At 30.1% G+C, this 26,029-nt stretch overlaps 3 protein-coding genes across 3 annotated transcripts; 1 reads left to right on the plus strand and 2 right to left on the minus strand.

Moving 5' to 3' along the window:
* Positions 1-13,476: 13,476 nt before the first annotated feature.
* Positions 13,477-14,218, minus strand: LOC101493985 (copper transporter 6-like). The gene has a single exon (XM_004507045.4). The coding sequence runs from the start codon at positions 14,150-14,152 to the stop codon at positions 13,688-13,690; it is 465 nt and encodes a 154-aa protein (XP_004507102.1). The 5' UTR covers positions 14,153-14,218; the 3' UTR covers positions 13,477-13,687.
* A 996-nt stretch (positions 14,219-15,214) lies between these two features.
* LOC101494307 (zinc transporter ZTP29-like) lies at positions 15,215-20,181 on the minus strand. The gene is made up of 11 exons (XM_004507046.4): positions 20,013-20,181; positions 18,305-18,456; positions 18,102-18,188; positions 17,923-18,001; positions 17,738-17,793; positions 17,506-17,562; positions 17,304-17,344; positions 16,856-16,923; positions 16,067-16,123; positions 15,872-15,989; positions 15,215-15,518 (listed from the first exon to the last, which is right to left on the minus strand). Exons 1-11 carry the CDS (start codon positions 20,074-20,076, stop codon positions 15,473-15,475), a joined length of 825 nt encoding a protein of 274 aa, XP_004507103.1. The 5' UTR covers positions 20,077-20,181; the 3' UTR covers positions 15,215-15,472.
* A 2,725-nt stretch (positions 20,182-22,906) lies between these two features.
* On the plus strand, positions 22,907-24,177 carry LOC101494831 (cytochrome c-type biogenesis protein CcmE homolog, mitochondrial). The gene has a single exon (XM_004507048.4). It carries the CDS (start codon positions 23,075-23,077, stop codon positions 23,894-23,896), a length of 822 nt encoding a protein of 273 aa, XP_004507105.1. The 5' UTR covers positions 22,907-23,074; the 3' UTR covers positions 23,897-24,177.
* Positions 24,178-26,029: the final 1,852 nt, after the last annotated feature.

Consider the following 26,029-nt stretch of genomic DNA (forward strand, 5'->3'; position numbering starts at 1 on the left):
ACAAAATTGCCACCGCCTCATTTATTAAATGGCATAAATATTTACAAAATTGCCACCGCCTCATTTTACGTTTATCCTTAAGTCGGATATTAATATACCCGCGTTAGACAAGTGTTAAATATTTACAAAATTGCCACCGCCTCATTTTATTAAATGGCATAAATATTTACAAAATTGTCACCACGTCATTTTATTAAATGGCATAAATATTTTACCGTATTTCTTAAGTCGGTTGTCAATGTAACCGTGTTAATAGTGTTTCATATATTTACAAAATTGTCACCGCCTCATTGGCTTAAATATTTACAAAATTGGCAGCGCCTCATTTTATTAAATGGCATAAATATTTTACAGTAATTCTTAAGTCGGTTGTCAATGTAACCGTGTTAATAGTGTTTTATTTATTTACAAAATTGCCACCGCCTCATTTTGTTAACTCGTTTATATGGGCAACCGACTTAAATATACTTCCGCCTCATTTGTTAAGTCTGGTGGCACATAACCGACTTAAATCTGCTGAATTAAAAACTCAATTTTCTATTAGTGACACATATATATATATATATATATATATATATATATATATATATATATAATAATGCAAAACGTACCAACATTACAAAAAATATTAATATGAATTGATGAATATAATTTGTTTAAATAAAGTGAATTTAAAATACTTTTACTTTTTAAAAATGAAAATAAGAAACTAAAAAAACATTTCTTAAATTTTAAAATTTTGGAAATTAAAATAGTTTTACAAATTACAAAAGAATGAAAAATTCAATTCAAAAAATAAAATTTTAATAACTCAGTTTAGTAATAAAAATTATACATTTGATAGAACAAAGAAAAATTAGAATAATTTTTTTGGTATGCATGAAAAAAATCATAATGGTATCCATAACTTTAATTTTTAGACTTGTTTGTTTAAGATTTTAAAAAAGTGATTTTCATTTTATATTTTTAAAAATATTTTTTATGAAAATTTACTTAAAAATAGTAGAAATTTTTTAAATTCATTTGTTACCAATTAAAAAAAGTAATTTTGACATTCGATAACTTAAATATTTATTATTAGAGATTTTAACATAATAAAAATTACATTTTAAAAAAAATATATCTTTCAAAAATAATTTTTATGAAAATTTTTTCAAAATAACTTTTCATTTTTTGAAATTTTATTATCTAAAAAAATTATAGAAAATATATGAAATAATTAAAATTATATTTTAACATAAATTATTTAAATTAATTTTTTATTTAATATTTTATTCTAAAATATTATAATAAAATATTATAAGTTATTTTTATAAAAATCTTAAACAAACGGATCATTTATCACCGCAAAAATCCATTTGTTAGACATACAACCAACAGTCACCAGGTATCCAAAATTGCATCATGACTGCTCGAATTTTTTATTAACTAAATTCTATTTTAAAGCTTTTAGTTAATAAAATATATTATTTGCGTTTCATCAATGCCAAGGCTTTGGTTGAGATTGGTTGTTAAACTATTATTTTTAGAGAAAAAAACTTTAGGTTTGTTCAATTTAAAACATTAGATTTGTTGAAGTTAATATTTTGTCCAGACTTTGAATAAATTTTTTCCACAACTTCTTTTATAACCTCCACTTGATTCAGATTGACCTCGGCAATCAAGATCATGTCATCCACCAACCAAATATGAAATAGTTTAGGTCCTCCTGCTTTGTTAAAAGATAAAGATTTTCAAGTGTCATTGTTGACTTAATCTCTAATATAACAATGAACAAAAGCTAATATAGTAATTATAAAAATATTATTATTTATATTTACTTGACCAGACTTGTCTATTAGGACTTTTTTTTTTATCTAATGTTTTATCTTTTTAACTAAAGAGATTTCTTAAAATAAAATTTGACTTTCTATTTAAAAAGTATGACTTCTCATGGATCTAATATAGGCATTGGACAATCTTTTGATACATACAACTATCTTTGTTGACTTTCTTAAGTTGTATGAGGAGTATTAGACCTTTGATTCTATTACACATCAACTAAGGGGTGGAAAATTGGTCGGGTATGATTGGTTAAAGGTTTAAAATCTTAATTTGAGTAGAATTGCAGGTGATCTTATAGAGCCCAATTTTGACCATATAAAAATCAGTTTACATCTATAAAAAAATGAACTAAACATTCACTTTCTTTCAACAAAAATCTAAACATAATATCAAACTTTTCAACATAAACAAATAAAAATTCACCAATAATACAAATTTGGCTTACAAAACTATATAAACAAAACTTGTTTGAGAAAGCGCTGTAAAATATGCATAACAAGCGCGCGTTATATTTACATGTTTTATAGCGCTTTTTTAAAAGCGCTGTTGTATCATTTACAACGCTCGATTCCACAGCGTTTTTTTTTTTTTTGAAAAAGCGCTGTAAATGAATTAAAAAAGCGCTGTAAAATGCAGTTTTTCGCGTAGTGATTATTAAATCCTATTATCCTATTTTAACAATAGAATTTATCGTATTTCTGCAATTAAAATCGAATTTATCCTTTTTTAATCCAAACAATTTGATTAAAGTTATTATTATATTATTTTAACCAACTGAATAGCTGAAATATTTGTAATTGAAAATTTGTTTAAGAGTTTAGGATTTTTTTTTTTTACTATATTTTAAATTGTATTTGTATTAATTTTTTATTCATTAAAATATATAAACGGAAAGGACATAAATAATATACGTGCATGTGCATATAAGAAAGAAGATAATTTGGTCTAAAATTCAAATTTTATTTTTAGAAAGTTTTTAATACATTCAAACTAATCAAATACTTTATTTTCAATCTAGTTCTGCTTTTTTACTGTTGTTTTTTTTTTTCTTTCTCCAACCCCATTATTTTCTTGAATAAATATATAGCTTTTCAGAGTTGTTTTTTTCTTCCTACAATCACATTATTCTCTTGAATAAATGTAATGAACAACTAGTAATCACATTATCAAGCCTTACACTTCTTTTCGGAATCATTTGCTATAGTTCTCACTCAATCTCTCTCAAAAACTCAAAGTGTCTTTTTTCAAGAAAGGATGGAAAATATGGGGTAAGAGACCGTAGGTGCATACGGGGTGAGTGAAAAATGTGGGGAGTGATTGATTTTTTTTTTTTTTTTTAAACTATCAAAAGGTAAAATTTGGTCACCATATTTGGATTACAACAATAGGATTTAATCCTAACCACCCATTCCTCTAAATATCTTACTAACTTCTCATTAAATAATTCTCCTCTAAATATTTAAAAATTATATATCCCGATGCAATTCAACTTGCATATAAATCTAGTCGGCTGTTAACACTCGTAAAGTATTTATTAATAGTTATTATTACGACATAAATAATTTGATTATTAAAATAATCAAACTGAATATTATTCGCTCAAAAAATATTACTCAGATATAAATCAAGTCTCAAATCACCCAAAAACTTGAATAAGAAATTTCATCGAAATCGAATATATTTTAAAATTTGAAAGCGACACAACTCTCTCTCAATTTCAAATATTGAGAAATTTTAATCTAAGATTTTAACTATTTTTACACATGGACTAAATAAAATTATTTCAGTCGTGAAAAAATTCATCAATAAAATGAACTGATATAATCAAAAACATGTTTTAATAACAAAGTTTCATCATATTATTTATTTATTTATTTATTTATTGTTAACCTTGATCATAAAAAAGAAGCCACACGCTCCTAGTCCAATTTCTACTCATTAATATGGGTTGGGTCAAACCAAGTTACAAACCCTTAGTCCAAATTCTTCTTGCACTAAAAATTAAAATCCCCATATATATATATATATATAGTGTTGGGTCTGAATACAAAATAGAAGGGATAAAATATTGTTTATTTATTTTTTTTGTTAACCTTGATCGTAAAAAAACAAGCCACAAACTCCTAACCCAATATCTACTCATTCATATGGATTGGGTGACACCAAACCACAACACATTAGCCCAAATTCTTCTTGCACTAGAGATAAAAATACATCTACTAAATAATTCTGACTAACAACTTTATCAACTACAATAAGTCGAACAAGGAAAATAATTTTCACACCTAAATTAATATTGAAATATATATATATATATATATATATATATATATATATATATATATTTAGGTCCTAACTATTTCAAATATTAAATTTAGAGGATGTTAAAGATAGAATCAAGCAGATCTCAAAGAGCAAGACAATCACCAACACATTTAAGAGAGTTTGAAGTATACAATGACAATGACAATGAAATTGACAACAGTAGAGATCTAGTACAATTTACTCTATTTGCAAATACATAACCCTTAAATGTTGAAGAAGGTATGAAGGGAAGACCTTGGAAGGAAGCAATGATAGAAGAAATCAAGGCAATTGAGAAGAATCAGACCTGGTACTTGATTGACTTACCTCCAAAACAGAAGCATATAGGAGTTAAATGGGTCTACAAACTCAAGTTGAATCCAAATGGGTCAATTTCTAAATACAAAGCTAGATTGGTTGCCAATGGATTCTTACAAATGGCAGACATAAACTATTCTTAAGTATTTTCTCCACTAGTCAAGATTGAGACAATCAGACGGGTAATAGCATTGACTAGTGCTAGAGGTTGGCTGATGTGTCAGCTTGATGTCAAATCTGCCTTTTTAAATGGATTGCTTGAAGAAAAAGTATATGTCTCTCAACCACTGAAATTTGTGATTAAGGGAAATGAGAATAAAGTGCTCAGATTAAGAAATACTCTTTATGGATTAGAGCAAGCTTCAATAGCTTGGAATAAAAGAATTGATTCATTCCTAATCAGCATTCGTTTCATCAAATGCATAGTTGAATATGAGGTTTATGTGAAACATTACATACAAGATGGAAAGCCAACAATGGTCCTACTTTGTCTATATGTTGATGATTCGTTGGTAATTGGCAGCAAGATAAAAGAAATTGAAGAATTCAAGTAAATCATGAAGAATGAGTTTGAAATGTCAGACTTGGGCAAGTTGACCTACTTCCTTGGAATGGAGTTCACTAAGATGGAAGTTGAGCTTGTAATGCATCAGAGGAAGCATGTTGGAGAACTCCTGAGAAGATACAACATGGTTGGCTACAATTATGATGTTACTCCAATTTTACTCAATGCAAGGCTAGAAAAAGAAGATAAAGGGGAGCTTGTTAATGCCACTCTATTCATGCAGGTTGTTGGATCCCTAAGGTACTTGTGCAACACAAGACTTGACATGTGCTATAATGTGGGTGTCATTAGCAGATTCATGGAGAATCCAAAGCACTCTCACTAGATTGCAGTCAAGAGAATCATGAGATACATTCAAGGCACATTGGAACATGGAATTATGTTTGCAACATAATCAAAGCAAGGAAATGAATATTTAGTAGACTATTCATATTCTAATTGGTGTGGAGATAAGAGTGATAGAAGAAGCACATCAGGCTATGTATTCAAATTCATGAAATCCTCAATAGCATAGAGCTCAAAGAAACAATTAGTTGCAGCCTTATCATCATGTGAAGCTGAGTACATTGTTGGCAGTTTTGCTGCCTGCCAAACTCTATGGTTGGAAGCATTGATGGAAGAATTGAAGATTGATATGTGCAAGTCCAGTACCATTGATGATTGACAACATTTCAATCATAAATCTAGCAAAGAATCATGTATCTCATGAAGAAGCAAGCACATTGAGACAAGATTCCATTTCTTAAGAGATCAAGTTGGGGGGAGCAAGCTTAAACTCATATATTGTCAAAATGAAGTGCAAGTTGCTGATAAAATGACTAAGGCATTGAGGACAAACATATTTCATTAGTTGAATGTCATAACTAACTAACTAACTAATCATTCAGTTAGTTAGTTAGTTAGTTAGTTAGTTAGAGGGATATTAGAATGAATAGGAGTAACTCATGTATAAGTAGCATATTCAATTCATTCAATATACAAGTCCTAGTATTCATATACTAGTGTATTTTTTTGTTTCTTGCACTTGAAGTAACAGTTTAATAAATTAACTGATACAATAATCATTTTCGATACCTTTGCAACATGGATGCTGTCATGTGATAAGGGGAGACGTAATTTCCATTTCTCTAATTTTGTTTCTTATGTTTTTGTTTTTTATACAACTGAAATATTGAGTAGATACAAAAAAGGAATTTTTAATATCTTTTAGGTTTAAACATGTGATGGGATTTTTGTAGAGAATGTAGTTCAATGCTTATGAGCCAAACTTTGGAGGATCGACACAAATGCCCTTTTAACGTTTTTTTCACTGATTTTTAGAAAATATTTGATGTATCAAGTCATTTGCTCAACTATTTCTAAACAATAAACTCATTGTTTTGTTCCATGTTTTATTGGCCCAAGCAACACTGATCTAACATTGGAAATGTATCAAGAATATGAACCTGGTCAAGTCACTAGCTAAGAGGTTTTTAGAGTATGCGTTTTACAAATAGTAGTACTCCATAGAGCAATCCATTTTTTTTAAGAAAATGAGCACTTCAATAATGAGATTCTTATGGGATAAAAGGCTACTATTGTCAATTGGATTTAATACATATTTTATTAGTTTATAATGGAAAGAAATATCGCTCTCAAATCACATCCACGAGGGGGATGAGTTTATGTGTCTAAGCAATGTTAAATCTTATTTTCTTTATGCATCTCTCTCGCAAATTTAGATTTTGACTATTTGTGGTTCTATTTTAAAAAGAAATGAAGAAAGAGTTTTTCATGAATGAGATTAAACCGTTAAGAAATAGTTTTTTTTTTTAGTGCGATTATATGACATGTTTGCCTGTTTGGTGTTGCCAATATGATTTATATACACATTGGTCTGTTAAAAAATAAATGGATTATTGCATGTTCATGTCTAAATGACTTATTAGTTATTAAAGAGTTTGATAGTAAAATAATATGAAATAATTGACATAATGATGAACTCAATAGCTAAAATGACAAATAAACTTCTTTTGTTTTTGAGTTTTATAAATTTAACTGTTTGATGCATTTTCCACATATATTATGATTAAATGAATTCTTCTTGATACATTGTACGGGTGTAAATACTACTAGCATATAAATATACTTTATAATAGGGCTGGCTCAACTAGGGGTGGAGCTAGACATTACATACATGTGCCAAATTTTAAGTATAATTTTTCATCCACGTACGTTAGCACATTTTTATTTTAATTTTTGTCTTTGTAATTTTATTTTTTTTAATTTTAGCAATGTAAGTTTAAATTTATTTTAAAATTGTTTTTGCTGTTAACTCTTAAAAAAGTTGAGATAACAAATTAAGAAGAGACGAAAGCAAAAATAATGCGAATTTACAGAGACGAAAATAAATAAATAAAAATGTGAACTTACCGAAATCAAACATATATGCTTTCATTTGATTTTTGTCATTACAAGTTCACGTTTTATTTGTTTTCATCCCTTCTTTGTTTGTCATCCCAACTTTTTTTAATAATTACAAACAACGGAGACAATTTTAAAACAAATTTAAACTTACAAGAATAAAGTTGAAACAAATAAAATTATAGAGTCCAAAATCAAAGAAAACCCTAACTCACATGAGACAAACATATATTTAAGTTTTTTTTATATAACTAAGCTAGTCTTGTAAATATATTCCTAAAAAAAAAAAGTCTTGTAGATCATTTATATATGTTCATGGGAAGGATAAGAAAAATTCTTACAATATTAAATTATAAGAAAATTAGACTTACATTGTTTCATAAATATAATGAATCCTAAGTTTAATTGCACATTTGATCTATCAAATTTGTTAATCGTGAGATTTTGGTCTCTTAATTTAAAATGAATGATTTTAACTTCTCATATTTTCCTCATTGTTCATCTACCACCCTCAGTCTGACTTTGACCAAAATCCATTGAAGTGGTAATTTTTTTTAACGCATGTCTAATTATAATTGATCATAAACGAAAATTAATAAATTGATTTTTTTTTTATAAACAATTGTGTTAATCTTTGAGACAGAGCAGAAGAAAAGAAAATACATTATTCATAGTCTTAAAAAAACTAGTTTCCATTGCATTTTGATGGCGTGCAGAGGTAACATGGAGGATGTAATGTTATAACATTCATGTCTATAAAAGAAAATCGGGAAAGTAGGGATCCTCTTAAGAGAAACGGGCTTGAGTAAATAATTCAAATGGGCTTATATTAGTCTATGATCCATTTTTCTTTTTTATTTACCAAAGATATATTGTTAACTTTAGTCAATTTGACCAAACAAAACAACTTAGTCAAATCTACTTTTAGTTAATGTATAATAACTTATTGGATCATTTATTTGTTATGGCTTTCTAGTCATTGAGGAATCTTCTAAGTTATATTGAGGTGCCCTTACTTAGAATTTCTTTTTCTTTTTAAATTTTTACGATTAAATACAAGATTAATTCATTTTTTTGACAAATACATGATCAATTCTTAGAAATATATTAACATAAATATTAAAAAATATATATATATAAAAATATGACTCTTCAAATTTATAAATCTTAAGATTTTGATGTCATAAATTCAAAATTTTAATTTAGCCCTTGTCTTTAACCCTTTTGCAAATGATTGACCCCTTTATCACTGACGTAATGCTATTTTATGATTATGTGAAATATATAGTTCATTTTTTTAATTTTTAATTAAATATTTAGTTCATTTATTTTTTATTGTTTTTAAAATTGCTAACTCATTTTTTTATATTTAAAAAAAATTTCCAACTCTTTATTTTATTTAATATTATCACTTTATTTTTATTTTTTTTAGATTGACAAACGTTCTATTTTACAGTCAATTTTAAATTAAAAAAATTAAAAACTTAAATATAATTTTAATCATACATCTTTTACTTAATATTTGTAAAATGTAACGTAAGTCAAAATCAAAATACAAACCATTTATAAAATGGACTAAAATTCTAATTTTTAAACAAAGAGCTCACAATTGTTAAATTTTAAAATTTGAGAGATTAAAGTGTAGAAAGTTGGATTTTGTACCCCTAACTTTGTATACTACAGAGCAAAATTAGATTCTTTGAGAGATACTGATATTATCTGGATGTCAAATTACGATGAGAACTCTACGACATAATTTCAGTATGTGTCGTTGTTTACAAGGTACATTTGTCGGTGTTCTACAATGGTATTGTATTTACCAGATAAATCCATACGATAGTTTGGGTATACTTAGAACATCCCTCCTACACCACCAATGCTCGTTGTACGTGATTTTGATGTTGAATAGAGTATGTACAGGAACTCTGTACAAATCACTTCGTACTAAATTGCATCCAGCTACATATCCATAGGAGTTTGTTGAGGGATACATCCAGTAGTACTATAGGATATCTCATCCTCGGGTGATCCCTTACGTTGCTGCAGATGCTGGTGTTGGTCCTAGTTATGATGTTGATGTTGGTCATGGTCCTAGTTATGATGCTAGTGATGATCCTAGTCATGATGTTGGTCCTGATACTATTCATGGTGAATGGTATACACGGTGTCAACTATGTTGGAATTCAATTATGAGTGGTTAGTCCCACATTGACTAGGAATGGAGGCTATATTGGATATATAAGGATAATGACCCATAAACCTAATGTCTTAAGGTTTTGGGTTGAGATGTGGTGTCTAAGTCTCTTAAGAATCCTTGATGTTTAGCCTATTTCGGATGTCGCGCTCCTCCAGACTCCCCAATAAGTGGTATCAGAGCCAGGTTCCGATCCTGGGACCTGTGGGTTTGGCCTGGCAGGGGAGCACCACTTGTTGGGGAGTCCGAGGGAGCACCATTCTGGATGTCGCGCTCCCCCGGACTCCCCAACAAACTAATGGGTGGTCTTATACAACAGAGTTTAGATTTACATAGACTAGATCATGAAGATGAGATGCGTGTCTTATTAGAGAGAGCTTTATATATATCTAGATGATGAGATTATTAGTAGTATTATAGTTGTATTTTTATTGTCTTATTTTATTATTCATACTTATTTATTTATACTTATCTCGATTGACTTATTATTCAGACTTTATTATTTAAAGTTGTTTATTTAGACTTATCTTGTTAAAAGTTGAAATGATTTAATCTTATTTAAAGTTATTAATTTAGACTTGTCTTTTTTTTTTTTTTTTTTTTTTGCTTAAGACCTCTTTTGTTAAAAGTTGAAATGATTTAATCTTTTGTATATTATGTGAATGAATTTTGTTACAAAAAGGAATGTGAATTGCAGAGGAAATAAACTAACTAATTGAAAACAACATATAAATGAAATAAATTTTTAAATCAAAAGTATCAATCATTTGTCAAAGACATATAATCTGATGTATTTTCTAAATCTAATGAACCACAATGTTGAAAACGTCATGCATAAGTTGTAGCCATGATGTAGACTCAACACTACGTTGCTTATTCCAATGTCATGCAAGTTGAGGTAACGAACATGCTGATTTTAATTTAACTTGAACTCAATGACTTTCATTAACAAAATCAATGTTGATAATACGATCACGTGATAGGTCTCCATTGTGGGCACCCCTCAATGGGAAAAAAGTCAAACAAATTTTTTTTTCTAATGCAACAAGAACGAGATTATATTTTATTGCTATCACGTAACCTATATCTGGAATGCTCATCCACTTATTGTTGGGTTTATTTCCCAAATGACTTACAAGTAAAGAGTCTGTCACTTCTTGTAAATGTTTCTTGAATAATGCAGCATATAAATCAGGTTTGGCCTTAATCTCTGTATACAATTGTTGACGCATAGTGCTCCAATATCCTTCACTATGGCCATGTAAAACAGCAATAGAACGATATCTACAGTTTCCATATACTTTAACATTAACTATATCTTTAATATATGGATGAATTAGAGGATGAAACTCGTCGAAATATTTTCTAATTTGACTCGTCTTAGGTGCTTGCTGAGAGACTTGTTTGTATACTTGTTGGGATGCTTTCATGAGTCTTTGCCGAGAAACTTGAGTATTTGCATTATCATAATAAAATGCATTAACATGCTCAAAATAAGAAGGGTCGTGATATACGTCAAATCCCTTCGGTTTATTGTCTTTTTTACTCTTCGCACCACATTTTGTTTTGATCTTATCTGGTGGTACACACATTGATCTTGTCTCTGGATATGTTATTTAACGCAACTTACTCTTCAATGCCCTCCTTCCAGCAAGATTAAGTATTTTCCAAATTATATTCATCTTTGATGTAATGTCCAATTCTGAATCATTTGTTAACTTTTCTTCCTATTGATCACTATTCAAGGTTAATTTCCTCCAATGTATATGAACAATATCTAATGGGATTGGAACACCTTACAACCTGTATCTTTCCAACTCACATGCACAAGGTAATACATGAGTGTTTCTAATTATACAACAACACACAGCTTTGTCATTACCGACATAATTGACTCTCTTGTATTCATGAACAGTATCAGCTGAAGTTTTCTAATCTCAAATGAACATTTTATCTTAATAATTTGGAACTTCAACATGTCATTCATACCATTCCATGCCTTACAGAAATCTCTTTTACTGTGTTCCAAAAATTTCTTCAATGACCATGAGCATACTCACTCAACCCTAATATTCAAACATAAAAAAGATTTGATATTATTTCAATAAAAATTATATCATGCTTGTTTAATCCTATATAAGTATAAATATAAAACAAAATGCAAAGTTTTAATGATGTACATATTAGTCGTATTATTTTCTAGCTACAATACTTGATTGGTCCATGCTTCAACAAATCTTTCATTGTGAGGACTCAACCATGTGTTTCTGATGTAGTCAAAGAAAATAATATTATCGACACATGTTTGCTCAAACATTTACTCATTCTCTTCAAAACAATAAAAAAAAATTCATCCACAACTCAAGAATGGGTTCCTGCATATCTTTTTTTAATATATACTATTTGCATTTGCCTCCGACATTTTTGTTAATATGAAGTTGACAAAGTAAATTTGTTGAAGATGGAAATACAACTTCAATTGCATTCATTAAAACAAGTTATCTATCAGTCACATTCACCTGAGGAAATGAGGTGTTTGAGACAAACTAACTTCTCTAATGCCTAAAAAAGTTTTTCTTGACGTCCACAATCCATATAATCAAATGCAACGTTAAATATCAACCCAGTTGAAGTTACACCAACAATTTCAAACAATGGTAACCTATAATTGTTTGTTTCGTGTGTGCTATCCAAGATCAATACAAGAGAGAATATGTTTAACAAAGTTATAAAAACTAGGTGCGTCCAAAACATGTCTCTGACAACGTTGGAGTCTCCATAAGTCATACTCCAACAAGCATACTTCTCAGCTTCAAGTAACTTCAACAGATGTTGCATATCAGTTCTAGGTCCTTTCAAATTATTCATTTATGTGCTTCGTCGCTTATAAATTTGAGATATATTAGTCACATTCTCATTATCTCAATTTCTCAAAGATTACAAGATGTGTTTTCACTGCAACGTGAGACTTTGTCAGCTCGTCAACATGTTTCTTATCTTCTTCTTTAAGCATCCCATAAATGCATTATTTTCAAAAGTAATTACTAACTCATGGTTGTGAAGTCCATACATTAAACTAATGATTCATCCCTCAATATTTTTCAATGGTCTCAATCTAAGTTTAAACGACAACCACACCTTTTAGTTGAAGTACCTGAGTTACTTTTATTTGACTTATATTTTCTACCTCTATCACAACCAATAATTAATTTTGATTTTCTTCCTCTTTTTTCGGTCTCTACGTCAGATCAAATAATGATAACTGCTACTCAATTTTGTCAGTCAACCTCTTTTTTCGTGACTCAAAAATTTGACTAGTTGTGAATATTTCAGTCAAATCTATACATAATGGTTGTGTTTTTCAAATCCCTGTTTAAGAAAGAAAAAAAACATACTGGATTTTTGAAATTTTCGATTAAGTAAAAGTAACTACCAAAAATTTTCTGACGAAAATTTGTTAACAAAATTTCCAATAAAATAAGTGTACTACCAAAAATTTAAAAAATAAAATTTCCAATAGTGACAAATTGTGTACAATGAAAATTAAGAGAAAAATTTTGGAATATCAAATCCAACTTTCTTAAAGTGCATGTTAGCCAAATTTTTGAATAATAAACACATTTTATTTTGTGAATCATTGGCATTTTATTTTATTAAATGTGAGACTTAAGTGTATCTTATATTTATTTATTGAATGTGAAACTTTAAATATATATTTGATATTATATTAGAGTTGTGAGAAGTACTGTAAATTGTAAAATTTAAAAACCCCATGGTGATACTAAATATAAAGATAGCTAGAGTAATATTCTTCACATTTAAAAAATGCTAATCTATGTTGGTAGGAGGAAATAGGCTCATCAACTTCTCTTTCGACTCCAATAATTCGGTACAAAATTGACCAATGTTCAAACTTCAACTGCACACATTAATAAATTCAAAGAATTCTAAACAATTAGATAACCAATTTGGTATTAGAAATAGTGATTAATTAAACAACGACAAGAATTGATTTACAAATCGCTAAAACTAATTAAATAAAATGGAAAACAAAATTAAATAAATTAAAATTGAAATAATCAACAAGCCATTGGAGGAAGATCATAAGGTTCATCAAGCTGATGCGATTTTTTGAAAGCACTGGTAGAAACGAAGAATCCAAGAGCATGACCAAGAACAGCAACCAAGAAAACACCTCCATTGAAAGACATAAGTGCCAACATAACCAAATAAGCTAATCCAATCCTAAGTGCGTGCAGAACGGTCTGAATCAGACAAGCCGCAACACGGTTTGAACCGGGTTTAATGAACCGGGTATGTGAGAGTAATTCGATGAGTACGGACATTAGAAAAACAACGAACAATGCCAAGACATACATGTTAGTTTTACCGGCAGGAAAATCATCGAAGAGGATCAAAGCGTCTTTTCCCCAATAGAATGTCATGTGCATCATGCCATGCCTCTTATGATTCATCATCATGCTGCAGTTGTGGGATGATTTTGGTGCCATTGCCATCCCATGATCCATGCCTTGCATATCCATCACTGTCTTGATTTCTGTTTAGCTGCTAAGAAATAATTAATTGATTATGGTTATTTATTTATAGGGTTGAAATGAAATGAGTTTTTGTTATGAAACTATGCAGTACAATTTAAATACAATTGTATAGTACAATATTAGGTTAATTTTTTTAGTAGATGGTACTGTACTGCATTATTATTATTATATAAAATATTTACTATTTACGTAAAAAAAAAAAAGGGTCTTTATCAGGTGAAATTAAAATGTGATTTGATTGTGCTGCGAAATTGGTGGTGTGCCGTATTAGCAATTAGCAAAAGAAAAAAACATTGCGGTGCTATTTTTGGTAACGTGTAACAAAAACTGTATTTGTTAGATTTGGATGGTGTATTATTTGACGATAGGGAATTTATTTTTGTAATTATAAGTTTATTTATCAAGTTTTCATTTTCATAATAACTGCACAATTAAAGTAGTTGATTCATTGACATTTTGATCTTGAATTGAATTTGTAACTGAATACAGTTTTGGGAGGATTAATTGCCTACCGAGATGGGCTACTGATACAAAGGCAAGATTCCCTCTAATAAAGTAATTTACACGTGTTGAATACTTTTTTTTCTTTTTGATAAAAAAACACATGTTGAATATGAGTAATTTTAATTTTTAACTTTTTAAAAGAAATGAAGAAATATTTGTATTTAATCTTATTACGGAAAAAACACTTACCTTCATTGAACTATGTGCAAATGTAACTCAACCCCACTGCAAGGTAATGTTGCAAATGCAAGTTATGCAACATGCTCTAGTAACATGGTAAATTACAAACAAATTTAATTCTTTTATATATTTTTTTTGAGTAATTGTTCCTTCATAGATAGCATGGTTTTAATAAGGATTTCGAAATATCTGCAACTTGGACTGCATTTGTATTTAACCGTATTTTTCTATTATATAAAAGTTTAAAATGTAACTGCAACCATAATTTAAAACATAGTGTTAAAAAACAATGTTAATTGATCAATCAGATATTTTAATTCTTATAACACTAGCACACAGGACAGATATCATAGGAACTGCAAGTCAAAGTTTAATTTTCATCTCTATGGTATTTCATATTTATGCTGTTTATAATTGTTTTTTATTCTCCATGTTATAAATAAACAAATTTATACAAATTATGAATTATAAAGATAACCGGGCATTATATGGAGATGAAACTATAGCTGAAACATATCCTACATTTCCTATGATATCCCCTAATCCCCCTATTGATTGTGTTGCACAATATTGTCATTGCAAGTTTGTGAGTTTCATTCTGAAAATATATGTAGTTCCCAGCTATAAGCCACTGTCCTCTGGTAAGCTGATACGTAGAAAATACAGGCTGCACACAAGCAATAGTAAATTAGTTGTAACACCATAATAGCATGATTAGAAGTTTAGAAATTTTGATTAGTTGCATCACATTTTTGTTTGTCTTTTGCACTAATCAATATTCATAGTTTCACACTATGATTGAAATTCAGTTGGTCTAAAATTAACAATTCACTTTAAAAATAAAGGAAAATTATATGCATATAGTGAATAAGAAATCATAAATATGTTATAGTTGACATGTATTATTGAATATACAGAAATGAAACAGGACACTCAAACAGATTAAATAGTCACCAAAGTAACATTGAAAAGCTTAGCATTGCTCTTGATATAGATTTTTATTGGCAAAAGATTAATCACCTTGCAGACATGAAAGCCATCCCACAGAAGACAGCCTTAACAGATTGCTTATGTCCCGCATACTCAAAAGCCAATGGAAGCATTTCATGAAGGGTCAAAAAAGCCATAACTCCACCAACTGTAGTTATTAACAGAATAATCAACAAATCTACATCACAAAGTACCCAATAAAAGATATTATTGAGCATTGCAAACCTGATGCAAGCAGACCCTCAAGAATCTCAGGATTTAGGCTGGTAGGGAATAGACATGCTACATAAAAAGAAAGAAATCATCTCAGTAAGTTCAACATTACTTTCTCAGATATATTCAAGTTTATCAAAAAGGCGATGTTTGGATGGGTGAATGTCTCAAATAGCCTATCATAAGTTCAATGCTTGAAAATAATTTGAAACTCTAACAAATCAATCATGTTGCTCACAAGCAAAAATTCATAGTATTACTCTCCTCACGCCTAAGACGATGATCTCATCGGTCTCAGTTCAACACTGTCTCGGTAACATGGAGTATCTTAAACTTTTACTTGACAGTGGTGATGTCAGTCGGCATCGAAATTTTGAACAATTTTCATGAATTGGTCAACCGTAAACAACATAAGACACTTCTTCCTACTAGTACTTCAGAACTTGCCCAGAAAAAATATATCCAAGAGAAAGGGATTCACTGTGCAAGTTGCATTAGCCTATTAATTAGGCCTGCAAACCTCTTACCAAACTTTAATACTAAAGCAAGTCCTAATCAAATTAATGTCAGCACGTAAGTGACTTTGACACCACATCTTTATCAAAAACAAACCTTAACGCATAAGGTGTATGGACCATTTCACTTATATGTTGCTCCATATCACTCTTTTACTTAATATGAGACTTCTATCTCACACTTAATACATAGAAGGGATTCAATGTGCAAGGTGCATTAGCCTATTAATTAGGCATGCTAGTCGCTTACAATATGGTGGAAAGCAACAAAAGCAGAGGATCTTACCTACAATAATAACACCCAAGGGCTCAGCAAGGCCAGAAAGTGATGCCAATTTGAATGCCTGCCATTTACTATGACACATCCAGAATTTAAAAAAAAATATAGTAAGATATTGGTATAATTCGTGTAACATAAAAGCATGGTAGGTATATTGGTATAATTTGAGTAAACCACCAAATTTATCGGTGACTTTGCAGGACGCTCAAATAGGTCCATGAGATTATGAAACACGTCTGTGATTCTGTCAAACGTTACTGATAAACGATTAACACGATCTATTTGAGAGTGTCTTACGAAGTCATTGACAAATAGGTGGTTTACCCTATAATTTATATTTTAAATAATCTAAATAATAATTTTTTTAATGATTCCATTCTAATTCATTGTACTATATCAATTTCTATTAAACCAGACATAAAAAGCAACAACAGGAGCACATGAAGGTTCTTACCTCTCTGTGGCAAAATAAACAGGAAGTGCAACAGCAACACCCTGCAAAATAGAGAAAACATTAAAAAAAATGTTCAATAAAAACAAACAAAAGTAAACTTAAATATTAAGACATGTCATCAAATTCTATAAGGAGCTACGGTTTTCACTCATTTTTTTACCTCAAGTCTAAATTAGCTCTGTCACAAAATAAGAATTTATACCTCAGGGATATTGTGCAGTGCAATTGCCAATGCAAGGTTAAGACCAACACGAAGACCCTATTACAAGAAACACGACACAGTCATAAAATTAATGTGAGAACAACATAAACATTACTAGTTACTAATAGGGACCCGGATTTTCTGCAGTCACTGATTGCGTGACAAGAATCCAATTTCTTACTAATACTATTATATTAGAAAGACTTGACCAATTAATGAATAGAAGTGGTACCTTCATGGATCCAAGGTACACTGCCATTCCTTCTGGAAAATTATGTAAGCTTATACCTAGGAGAAAATCGTAATGATAGTTTTAAATTTAAACTTCAAGAAATTAATACTAACCAAAAGGGGAAAAACTAACAAGGAGAAACAACTTTCTAATTTTCTCCACCCTTTGATGAAAAGTATTCATACCTATTGCTGTAATAATTCCACTGAATAAAACCTGACGGCGACGTTTTTTCATCATGTTCTTGTTTTCTTCATTTCCAACCTTAATATTTCCATGCATGTCAAAAATTATTCATCAGAATTAATATATATCTATATTAGCATATAAGTAGCAGCTGCAACTAGAAAAAGCTTACTAAAACCTTTTTACTCTTCTTATCTGGAGGAGGAACTGTTGGTTCTGGTATAAAGTGAGCAACAACAGCAAAGAATACGACACCAGAAAAAAACTAGATGAAGAAGAAAATAAAACATGATGGTCAGAACAAATATAAGAGAGTATTAATTAAGGTAGCTTGATTACTAGAATAATGCTGAAAAAGTGAAGAGAAGAGAAAGGTTTTACCCAAAGGTTGCCTCTGAGGAAGCCAAGTGAGTTCAAAGCATTATGAGCAAGATCAAAGAATGATATGCTCAGCATCAAACCAGCAGCAAAACCCTGTAATAGTCCAAGCATCTTCAAACTTGGAGCTTGACTCATTATTACAAAAAGTGCACCTGTTTCACATTCAGAAACTTTAGTTAGCTACAATGCTACATATATAACCTTAATTAATGTGGAAATAATCAAGACCTCATAAGTAATTTATTAACCAAAATAGTATAAATAATATTTTTTTTGCTCTTGTCGTTATAGAATTTAGTGTCTATATATGCACCGATAATATAAATATCCTATACATTATTGTTCTACATAATTATTGAATAATTAAAAATATTTCACTTTAATCGTTTCTATATAAATATGTAGTATTTGTGATTGGTTAGCGTCGTGAAAAAATTTATAGTTACAGGTATCAAAATTAATCCAATTATTATATTTCATTTTGTATATTGTATTAAAATTGTGTGCTATTGACTTTTACAATAATTTAAGCATGTTATCCCTACATAAAGACTTGATTTTATAAACTTTTTTAGGAATAAATAGATGGCGATATCTAATTGAAAGTTTGTGTAAAATATTCTCACACAAATAGTACATCCAAATAAAATCCTCAACAAATATTCTACGAGTACTTTTTTTTCACTTCACATTTCAACCTGTAATTCTAAATACTTTCAAATGTCATATTTTTGTGACAATTTTTTTAAACAAATATATCCCAATCTAATATTAATCATTTTATTTTAATTTTACTTCAAATTAATTTTATGTTTATCATTCTCAAATTTATCATATAGTAGTATTGAGAACATGTGAAATGCACGAGGAGAAACTCGTGAAAAGAATCTATATTTGATGCCATTTAGAATTTCTTATGTTCAATTATATACCAACAATATTAGTCAAAAAATACCAACAATAACGTTTAACAACAAATTACAGTATTATTTTAGATATTAATTAAAGTTGTGTATTAAAAAAATCAAATTTAACAATTAAAAGTTTATTTTAAACAAAATAAAAAGATGAAAATTGTCTTTAAACCAATCAAGCATAACATCCATATACATAAATAATGAAAAATAGAATATTATCAATAAAAGTACTCATAAAATGCAACAAAATTTTTGCTAAGAATTACGCATTACATATAAATTGTAAATATAAATGGGTCGTACAATCTTAATTTTTTTAATAAAATTAAGTCTTCAACAAATTACCTAAATAAATAGATAATAAATAAATTTTGTAAAATTATTGCAGTTTATTGTACCTTCTTTTCTGAACTACCAGTATTAACCGGTACTTGAAAATTGACGGTGTGACATCGTAAAATTGTGAATTTTCATTAAATAAATAAAATTTGTTTTTAAAATTTTACCAAACATCTCAGAACATTTATGTATTTCTGTTCCATTATACCTTACTTTTATAATATAACATCAGAAATTAAATAATTTTCATTAGATGTTAATGTAAAATAAATTATTCGGCTGCACTCTATCTTTATGATATTTAGGAGAGATAATTTTTATTAGTGATAAAATAAATTTACACTAACCATTAAACTCTTTAATTTAATGAATGTCTGTTAAACTCTTATTCTAATTTACCATTATTAATTAACGTGAGTGAATAAGTTGACAGAAAGGAAGAAGAGACGTACCAATTGAAGTGCTGAATCCACCAATGGATGAGAGGGCGATACCCAGCAAGAATTGAGAATCCATGAGGACGATAATGCTCAGAATTGGAATGCAAGGAAATCAATTTTGAAAACGACAAGGGTTAATGCATGCGTGGATACATAACGTTACACAGCACGTATATATACAATTATTCATTCACGGTTATTGTTACTAATATTTTATGACCACGATAGTAGGAAAGGTGATGGAGAGGGAAATGGGAATATGAATATCCCACTCTGAAATTAACATAATGGACACATTAAAGAAAGAGATGAATTGTGTCATTGGTCCACGAAAAGAATTTTTTTTCCCCTCCCCCTTCGTCGTGTCACCTTCTCTCCTCATCAACCTCAACTCTTGACCTAATTTTTTAAACAAAAAAAACTTTATAGTCTATTTATATATAAATAGTGTTTAAAGGTGGTTACTTTTGTCTACTGTCTTTCATTCCACAACTTTGATTCTTTTAAAAAAATTAAAATATAAGTTTTGATTGGTCGAGTTTTAATGTTATTATTTACGTATTGATCCTTGTTCATTTTGTAAGCGAATAACTTAAATTTTGGATATCGAATTGATGAATGCGAGCAGATGTTGAAAAATTAAAAAATTAGAGTTACAATTTTTATGTTGACACAAGAGTCCAATTTCAAACTATACTTAGTTGAAACTGGCGATTACGTGATTTGAGTTTTTTGTAATAATTTTTAGTATTGGCCCAATTGTTTTTAGAGTCCAAATTTTAGTACTATATATTTTGTGTTTTTGAGGGGGATTCAATGCTGCTTTTAGAAAGAGATACATATACTCATAGTTTTCTTGTTTTTTTATTTTTGGATAAATAGGACATTTTCGATGGAAGACTAATTTCCTAAATTAATCTACTGATTAATAATTTTTTCAAGACCTTAATGTTTATTTTATAACGTTAACTTCTCATATTAATTCTATTTCTCTTTATTCAATTATATTGTTATTTTGATTGCATAATTTGAATCTCAATAGGATTGACAAAATTAGTTTGACAAAATTCGATTTATAAAATAAATTTTAGTTTTTCGACGTTTGATCGTTAACTATAATACATCGATTACTGTGATGCTTAATCCAGTAAAAAATAAATAAATAGAATTCACATAGAGTTTATTACGTTTGTTTGATCAATTCTATAATTAAATAAGAATAGAGTCACAATTTAGAAATTAAATATGTTAATAGAATCTGTGATAGGTCTGAAACTCTTGAATTAGTGGATTAATTGTTCCAATATGATTGTAATTTGTTTTCTTAATTTGTCTGAACCTAAATTCGAAACCCTATTTTTAATTTCATTATTCTAAATTCGGTTAATATAATCAGAAGTCCTTGCGAATGACTCGAGTTGTTGCCCTTACACTACGTTTTACTACTCATATTTGACCTGTTTGCGACAACGAATAAAATTGGTGTCGTTGTCGGAGACTTTCTGATAACAAATTAGTCAATTTTAGAGTACTACTAATCATCCTAACAATTATTTTTGTGTTTTGTTGCTTTACAGGTTGGGTAGGTTTGTTGCTAGCTCGTGTATGCATTTTGCTCGTAAAAGAAAAAACCAGTTTTCAAGTGAGTGTTTCGGATTGCCCCGAATTTTTGCCAAGAAATCACACAAAAAATCTAGGAAGCGATTAAGAAATCCAAAACCCAAAATTCCTTCGTTTAGATTACTTTTTTAATTTTTTATATTCTTAAAAAAACAAAAAAAAAATTGTGTTATGTTTATTTGATTTTTATAATTTTGGGGTGATATTTTTATATTTTTTTGGATTTTATTTGATAGGATTTTTCATTTTCCACTTCAATGTTAGCGATAGGGAAATTGTTCGAATTTTCATAGTTGTGGTGTTGCATTGCGTTTATATTGTCACGGTGCATGACTAAGGCTAGTTCTAGGAATATGCATCCCCTTGATCCTGAAATAGATAAGACTTTTAATTTACTTCGCATAGTTAATATAGCTTCTAGTGCTAACGAGTTAGGTAGTAAAAGTGATTATGTGTGAGTTCACTAATCACAATATGGATGATATGAATAATAGAACTTTAAGATAACTTGTTGCTCTTGATGTCACTTATAATACATTGTGTATAGAATATCCTGAAGTTACTGGATCATTTGAACTTAAATTTAGTTTAATACTTATTTTTAAAGTTTAATAATCTTGCAAGTGAGAATTCTCATAAATACTTGAAGGAGTTTCATCTCTCGCTCTTAATTAATGTTAGCATCATATTATTTCTCCCAATTTGTTAAAGCTGTGACAGCTAAAAATGAAGTAGCGTGAGAAGCTCACCAATTCAACCCGCGTGGGAGAGACAAGAAATAGAAACAGGTCGGAACTCAAGTTCAAATTTGAATAGATTAATCACATGAAAAAGAGGCAAAACTTTATAAATATCCCTTCTAATAGACTCATAAAATGCCAAGACTTCTAATTACAATTTTTTTTAGTATAGTAAATGTTTAAATGGTAACATTACTTTCTTTTTTTTCAAGAAACAATGACATTACTTTTTTTAGGAAAAAAAATGATTCCATTACTTAAATAAAAAATAAAAAATAAATAAGAATTATATTTATTCATGATAACATATAATTTTTTAAACGTATTTTTAATTAAATCATACTTATGATATCACTTTGATATATTTATTAAGATTTCGCTGACATTCTAAAACACAGTTAAGAATGTAGTTAAAACTATGGTTACTAAGCTTTATATTATTTACACATATTTAATTTTATTTTAGCCATTTCATTTAATATTATTTTACATATTTATTCGAAAAAATAGTATACTTTTCATAAAATAAAAATTTACTAATGTATGATTTTATTTGAGCTGCCTTTATTCCGTCTCTCTTTTTTTTCTCCGTTTAGATCATGTCCGAAACTTTCTAGTTCAACCTGTATTTAGTCATGGCGGCTTAGCCTGATTCAAAAACCCTAAACCCAATTTTCCCCCTTTCTTAATTCTCAATTTCTCCAAAAAATTCCAATGGCCGCTTCACTAGCCCTCAAATTCAGATCCAATCTAATCCGCACCGCCTCTCTCTTCCGCCACTCTCTTCGCCAACCACCCTTCCAACCCTCACCACCACTCATCGCTTCCTTCTCCATCACCCCTTCCATCCCCCTCAACCCCCCCACCTGGTCCTCTCTCCCCATCCACCGCTTCCTCTCCACATCACGACGCCAACCATCACGCCCGAAGAAAACCGTTGACATCGGCGCACGCGCACGGCAACTTCAAACCCGTCGTCTGTGGACCTACGTGCTCACATTCGCGGCCATGGCTGGATTCGTCGTCGTTGTCCTCAACAGCTTCCCCGATCAATTAGTTTTCTACGTCACCCCAACCGACTTATTAGAAAAATACAAAAATAACCCTACGAAAGCGAAGTTTCGATTAGGCGGTTTAGTCCTCGAAGGAAGCGTGGTGTATCCATCTTCTTCTCCTGACGTAGAATTCGTTGTCACCGATTTGATCACCGACATGGTTGTTCGTCACCAAGGCTCTTTGCCTGATTTGTTCAGGGAAGGACACTCGGTTGTTGCTGAAGGGTTCGTGAAACCCTTCACTGATGAGATTAAAAAAGATACTTCGTTGAAGAACGTTTCGGCGAAGGCTAGAAGCGGAGAGTATTATTTTTTGGCTACTGACGTTCTTGCTAAGCATGATGAAAAGTATATGCCTAAAGAAGTTGCTGCAGCTATTGAGAAGAATAAGAAGATTCTTAAGGATAAGAAGATTCTTGAGGATAAGAAGATTCTTGAGGAAGCTTCTAGTTTGCCTGAGGTTAAACCTAGCATCTCTTAGTTTGAATTTTAATTTTATGGAGACTATATTACAATGTTATGATTTTTGAGGGATTTTGGATTGAATATTATTATTTAACAATATGCTGAGAATTTTTTGTAATAACTATTAGGAGGAACACATTGTTGAAAAATAAAGGAGCGATAATGGATAGAGAGATTAGGAAAAATTTGATTTTTATGAGGCTACTATATGTCTTATTGTTGTAATGCATTATATTTCTCAATAAATATTCAGGGTGATAAAATTTGAAAATATTCAAAAAGGGAATACGTTTGTTCTGGAATTGTGTTTAAACATATGCTATCTAGCTTGCTATGGTAGTTATGTGAGTATGCCTTGTTGAAAGTTAAAACTGAAAATTGAATTGAAGTTAATCTCTTTATGCATATACAATTAATGGTTGTATCTCAAGCAACAATTGAATTATTGATTGCCGAACTCCAATTGGTGTAACTTTTTATCATAATGTTAATTAGTTGCGATCTATGTAGCTTCTGATCTGAGGCGTGTCCCAGTGTATGATATGTGTTGGAGTCCGACATCAATAAATTGATTACATTCAATTAATTAATTTTTTAAAATTATTACCGTTGTTGATGTGTCAGTGTCAGTGTCAGGTCGCGTCCGAATTCCGTGTCAATATTTGTGCTTCATAGGTTGCAATAATGTTTGGTTTACACAACCAAGGTTGCAGGCTTGTCGGGGAGCTGGAACTTAATCTGATGATTCTAATCAGTTGCAATGTGGCATATTTTTTTCCAAGTTAAGTTTGGAATCCATTGGTAGTTTAACCCATGTATGGTTTTATGAGTTATGGAAAATTTTATTTATGGGATTAGGAATGATCTTGAGTTCAGTTTTGCGGTACTTAACATCTAACACACTAATGCTCTGTTGTCAATCCCGGCGAGATCGCATGATCTCAGAATCTCGGTGCGGTGGACAGACTTACTGCGACGCTACTGGCCTTGGAAACACCTTCGACATGCAGTGCTCGCGGCCGTGAATTGCGCCCTAATCGCAGACCACTATTGCAGCACGACCTGCGATACGATCTGTTCTTGTGTTTTTTAGAAAATACAACTTTTTTCTAAATTTTTTATTTATTCATTAAGGGTATTTGGGTCTTTTCGACAAACACCCACTTAGCCTAATTATTTTATTTATTATTATTATAAAATCACTTAACCCCTTTTTGCAGCCAGCTTCGTGTATTCGGTTTCTCAGTTTTGTTTTTTTCTTCCTCTGCTTCACTTCACACACGTTCATTTTCTTCTTTCTCTCTTTCACAAGCGTTCGTCTTTCTTTTTCGTTCTTACTAGTCTTTGTTTTTCTTCTTTGCAACCAGTCTGTTAGGCCCTCTGTTTTGTCCCTAATATGATTTCCCCTTTAATTAAAATTATTTTTCTCTTTTTTAGTTTTTGTGTATACAATTTTAATTTTATGTTTAGTTTATATACTGGTTTTTGGCCTTTGCAATAGTGGTCATCCCGCTATCCTCGGTCCCGCTATTCCATTTTTGGGGTATGGCGCTCTGTGCAGCTATCTGAGATTGACAACATAGCACTAATGCTGAGAATATAGAGCATTTTCTAGTAGGATTCAAGTTGTTGCCGTTGCAGGAGTATATATACGGTGTACAGGGTGACCAAGGTTGAGAACATAACATCTTGATATAAAAAATAGGGAGATGGAGGGTGTTAGAGATTATTGTATATATAACGGTGGCCAAGTACGCATTTTAGAACATTCATTTGTGATGTGCAGCCATATTTATTGATTTCCCATCTTTTCTTTAAAATGTGTGTTAATTATGATCAAAGAGAATACCAAAAGATCTGGTTATGAATGAATAGGTAGGGACGGTCATAAATGATAAAAAATGCAGATGGCTTTGAAGAGTTCTTTTGCAAAGAACAACAGACCGTGTGGATAACAAGCACTAGTATTTCAACATGATCATCATGTCTACGACTCTACTAGATCCACAGTCTAAACTCACTTCTACAGTTCTACTTACTACTTTGACATCTATTTCTCATCACTTCCCCCAAATTTGAAGTGAGCATTCTTTCTTCCCTTTTCCCATATGGATGACTAGGAAACACATAATTAAGAGAAAGCAAAAGC

The sequence above is a fragment of the Cicer arietinum genome, chromosome 6 (genome assembly GCF_000331145.2).
Source record: "Cicer arietinum cultivar CDC Frontier isolate Library 1 chromosome 6, Cicar.CDCFrontier_v2.0, whole genome shotgun sequence".
NCBI classification, from domain to species: Eukaryota; Viridiplantae; Streptophyta; class Magnoliopsida; order Fabales; family Fabaceae; genus Cicer; species Cicer arietinum.

Bases quoted from the DNA above. Each gene is read 5' to 3' on its own strand.
- LOC101493985 (XM_004507045.4), bottom strand. From the start codon at position 14,152: ATGGATATGCAAGGCATGGATCATGGGATGGCAATGGCACCAAAATCA.
- LOC101494831 (XM_004507048.4), top strand. From the start codon at position 23,075: ATGGCCGCTTCACTAGCCCTCAAATTCAGATCCAATCTAATCCGCACC.
- LOC101494307 (XM_004507046.4), bottom strand. From the start codon at position 20,076: ATGGATTCTCAATTCTTGCTGGGTATCGCCCTCTCATCCATTGGTGGA. The intron at 18,189-18,304 runs GTAAAACCTTTC...TTCTTCATCTAG, and splicing joins TCCTCAGAGGCAACCTTTGG to TTTTTTTCTGGTGTCGTATT. The intron at 17,563-17,737 runs GTACCACTTCTA...TTCTTGTAATAG, and splicing joins TGTACCTTGGATCCATGAAG to GGTCTTCGTGTTGGTCTTAA.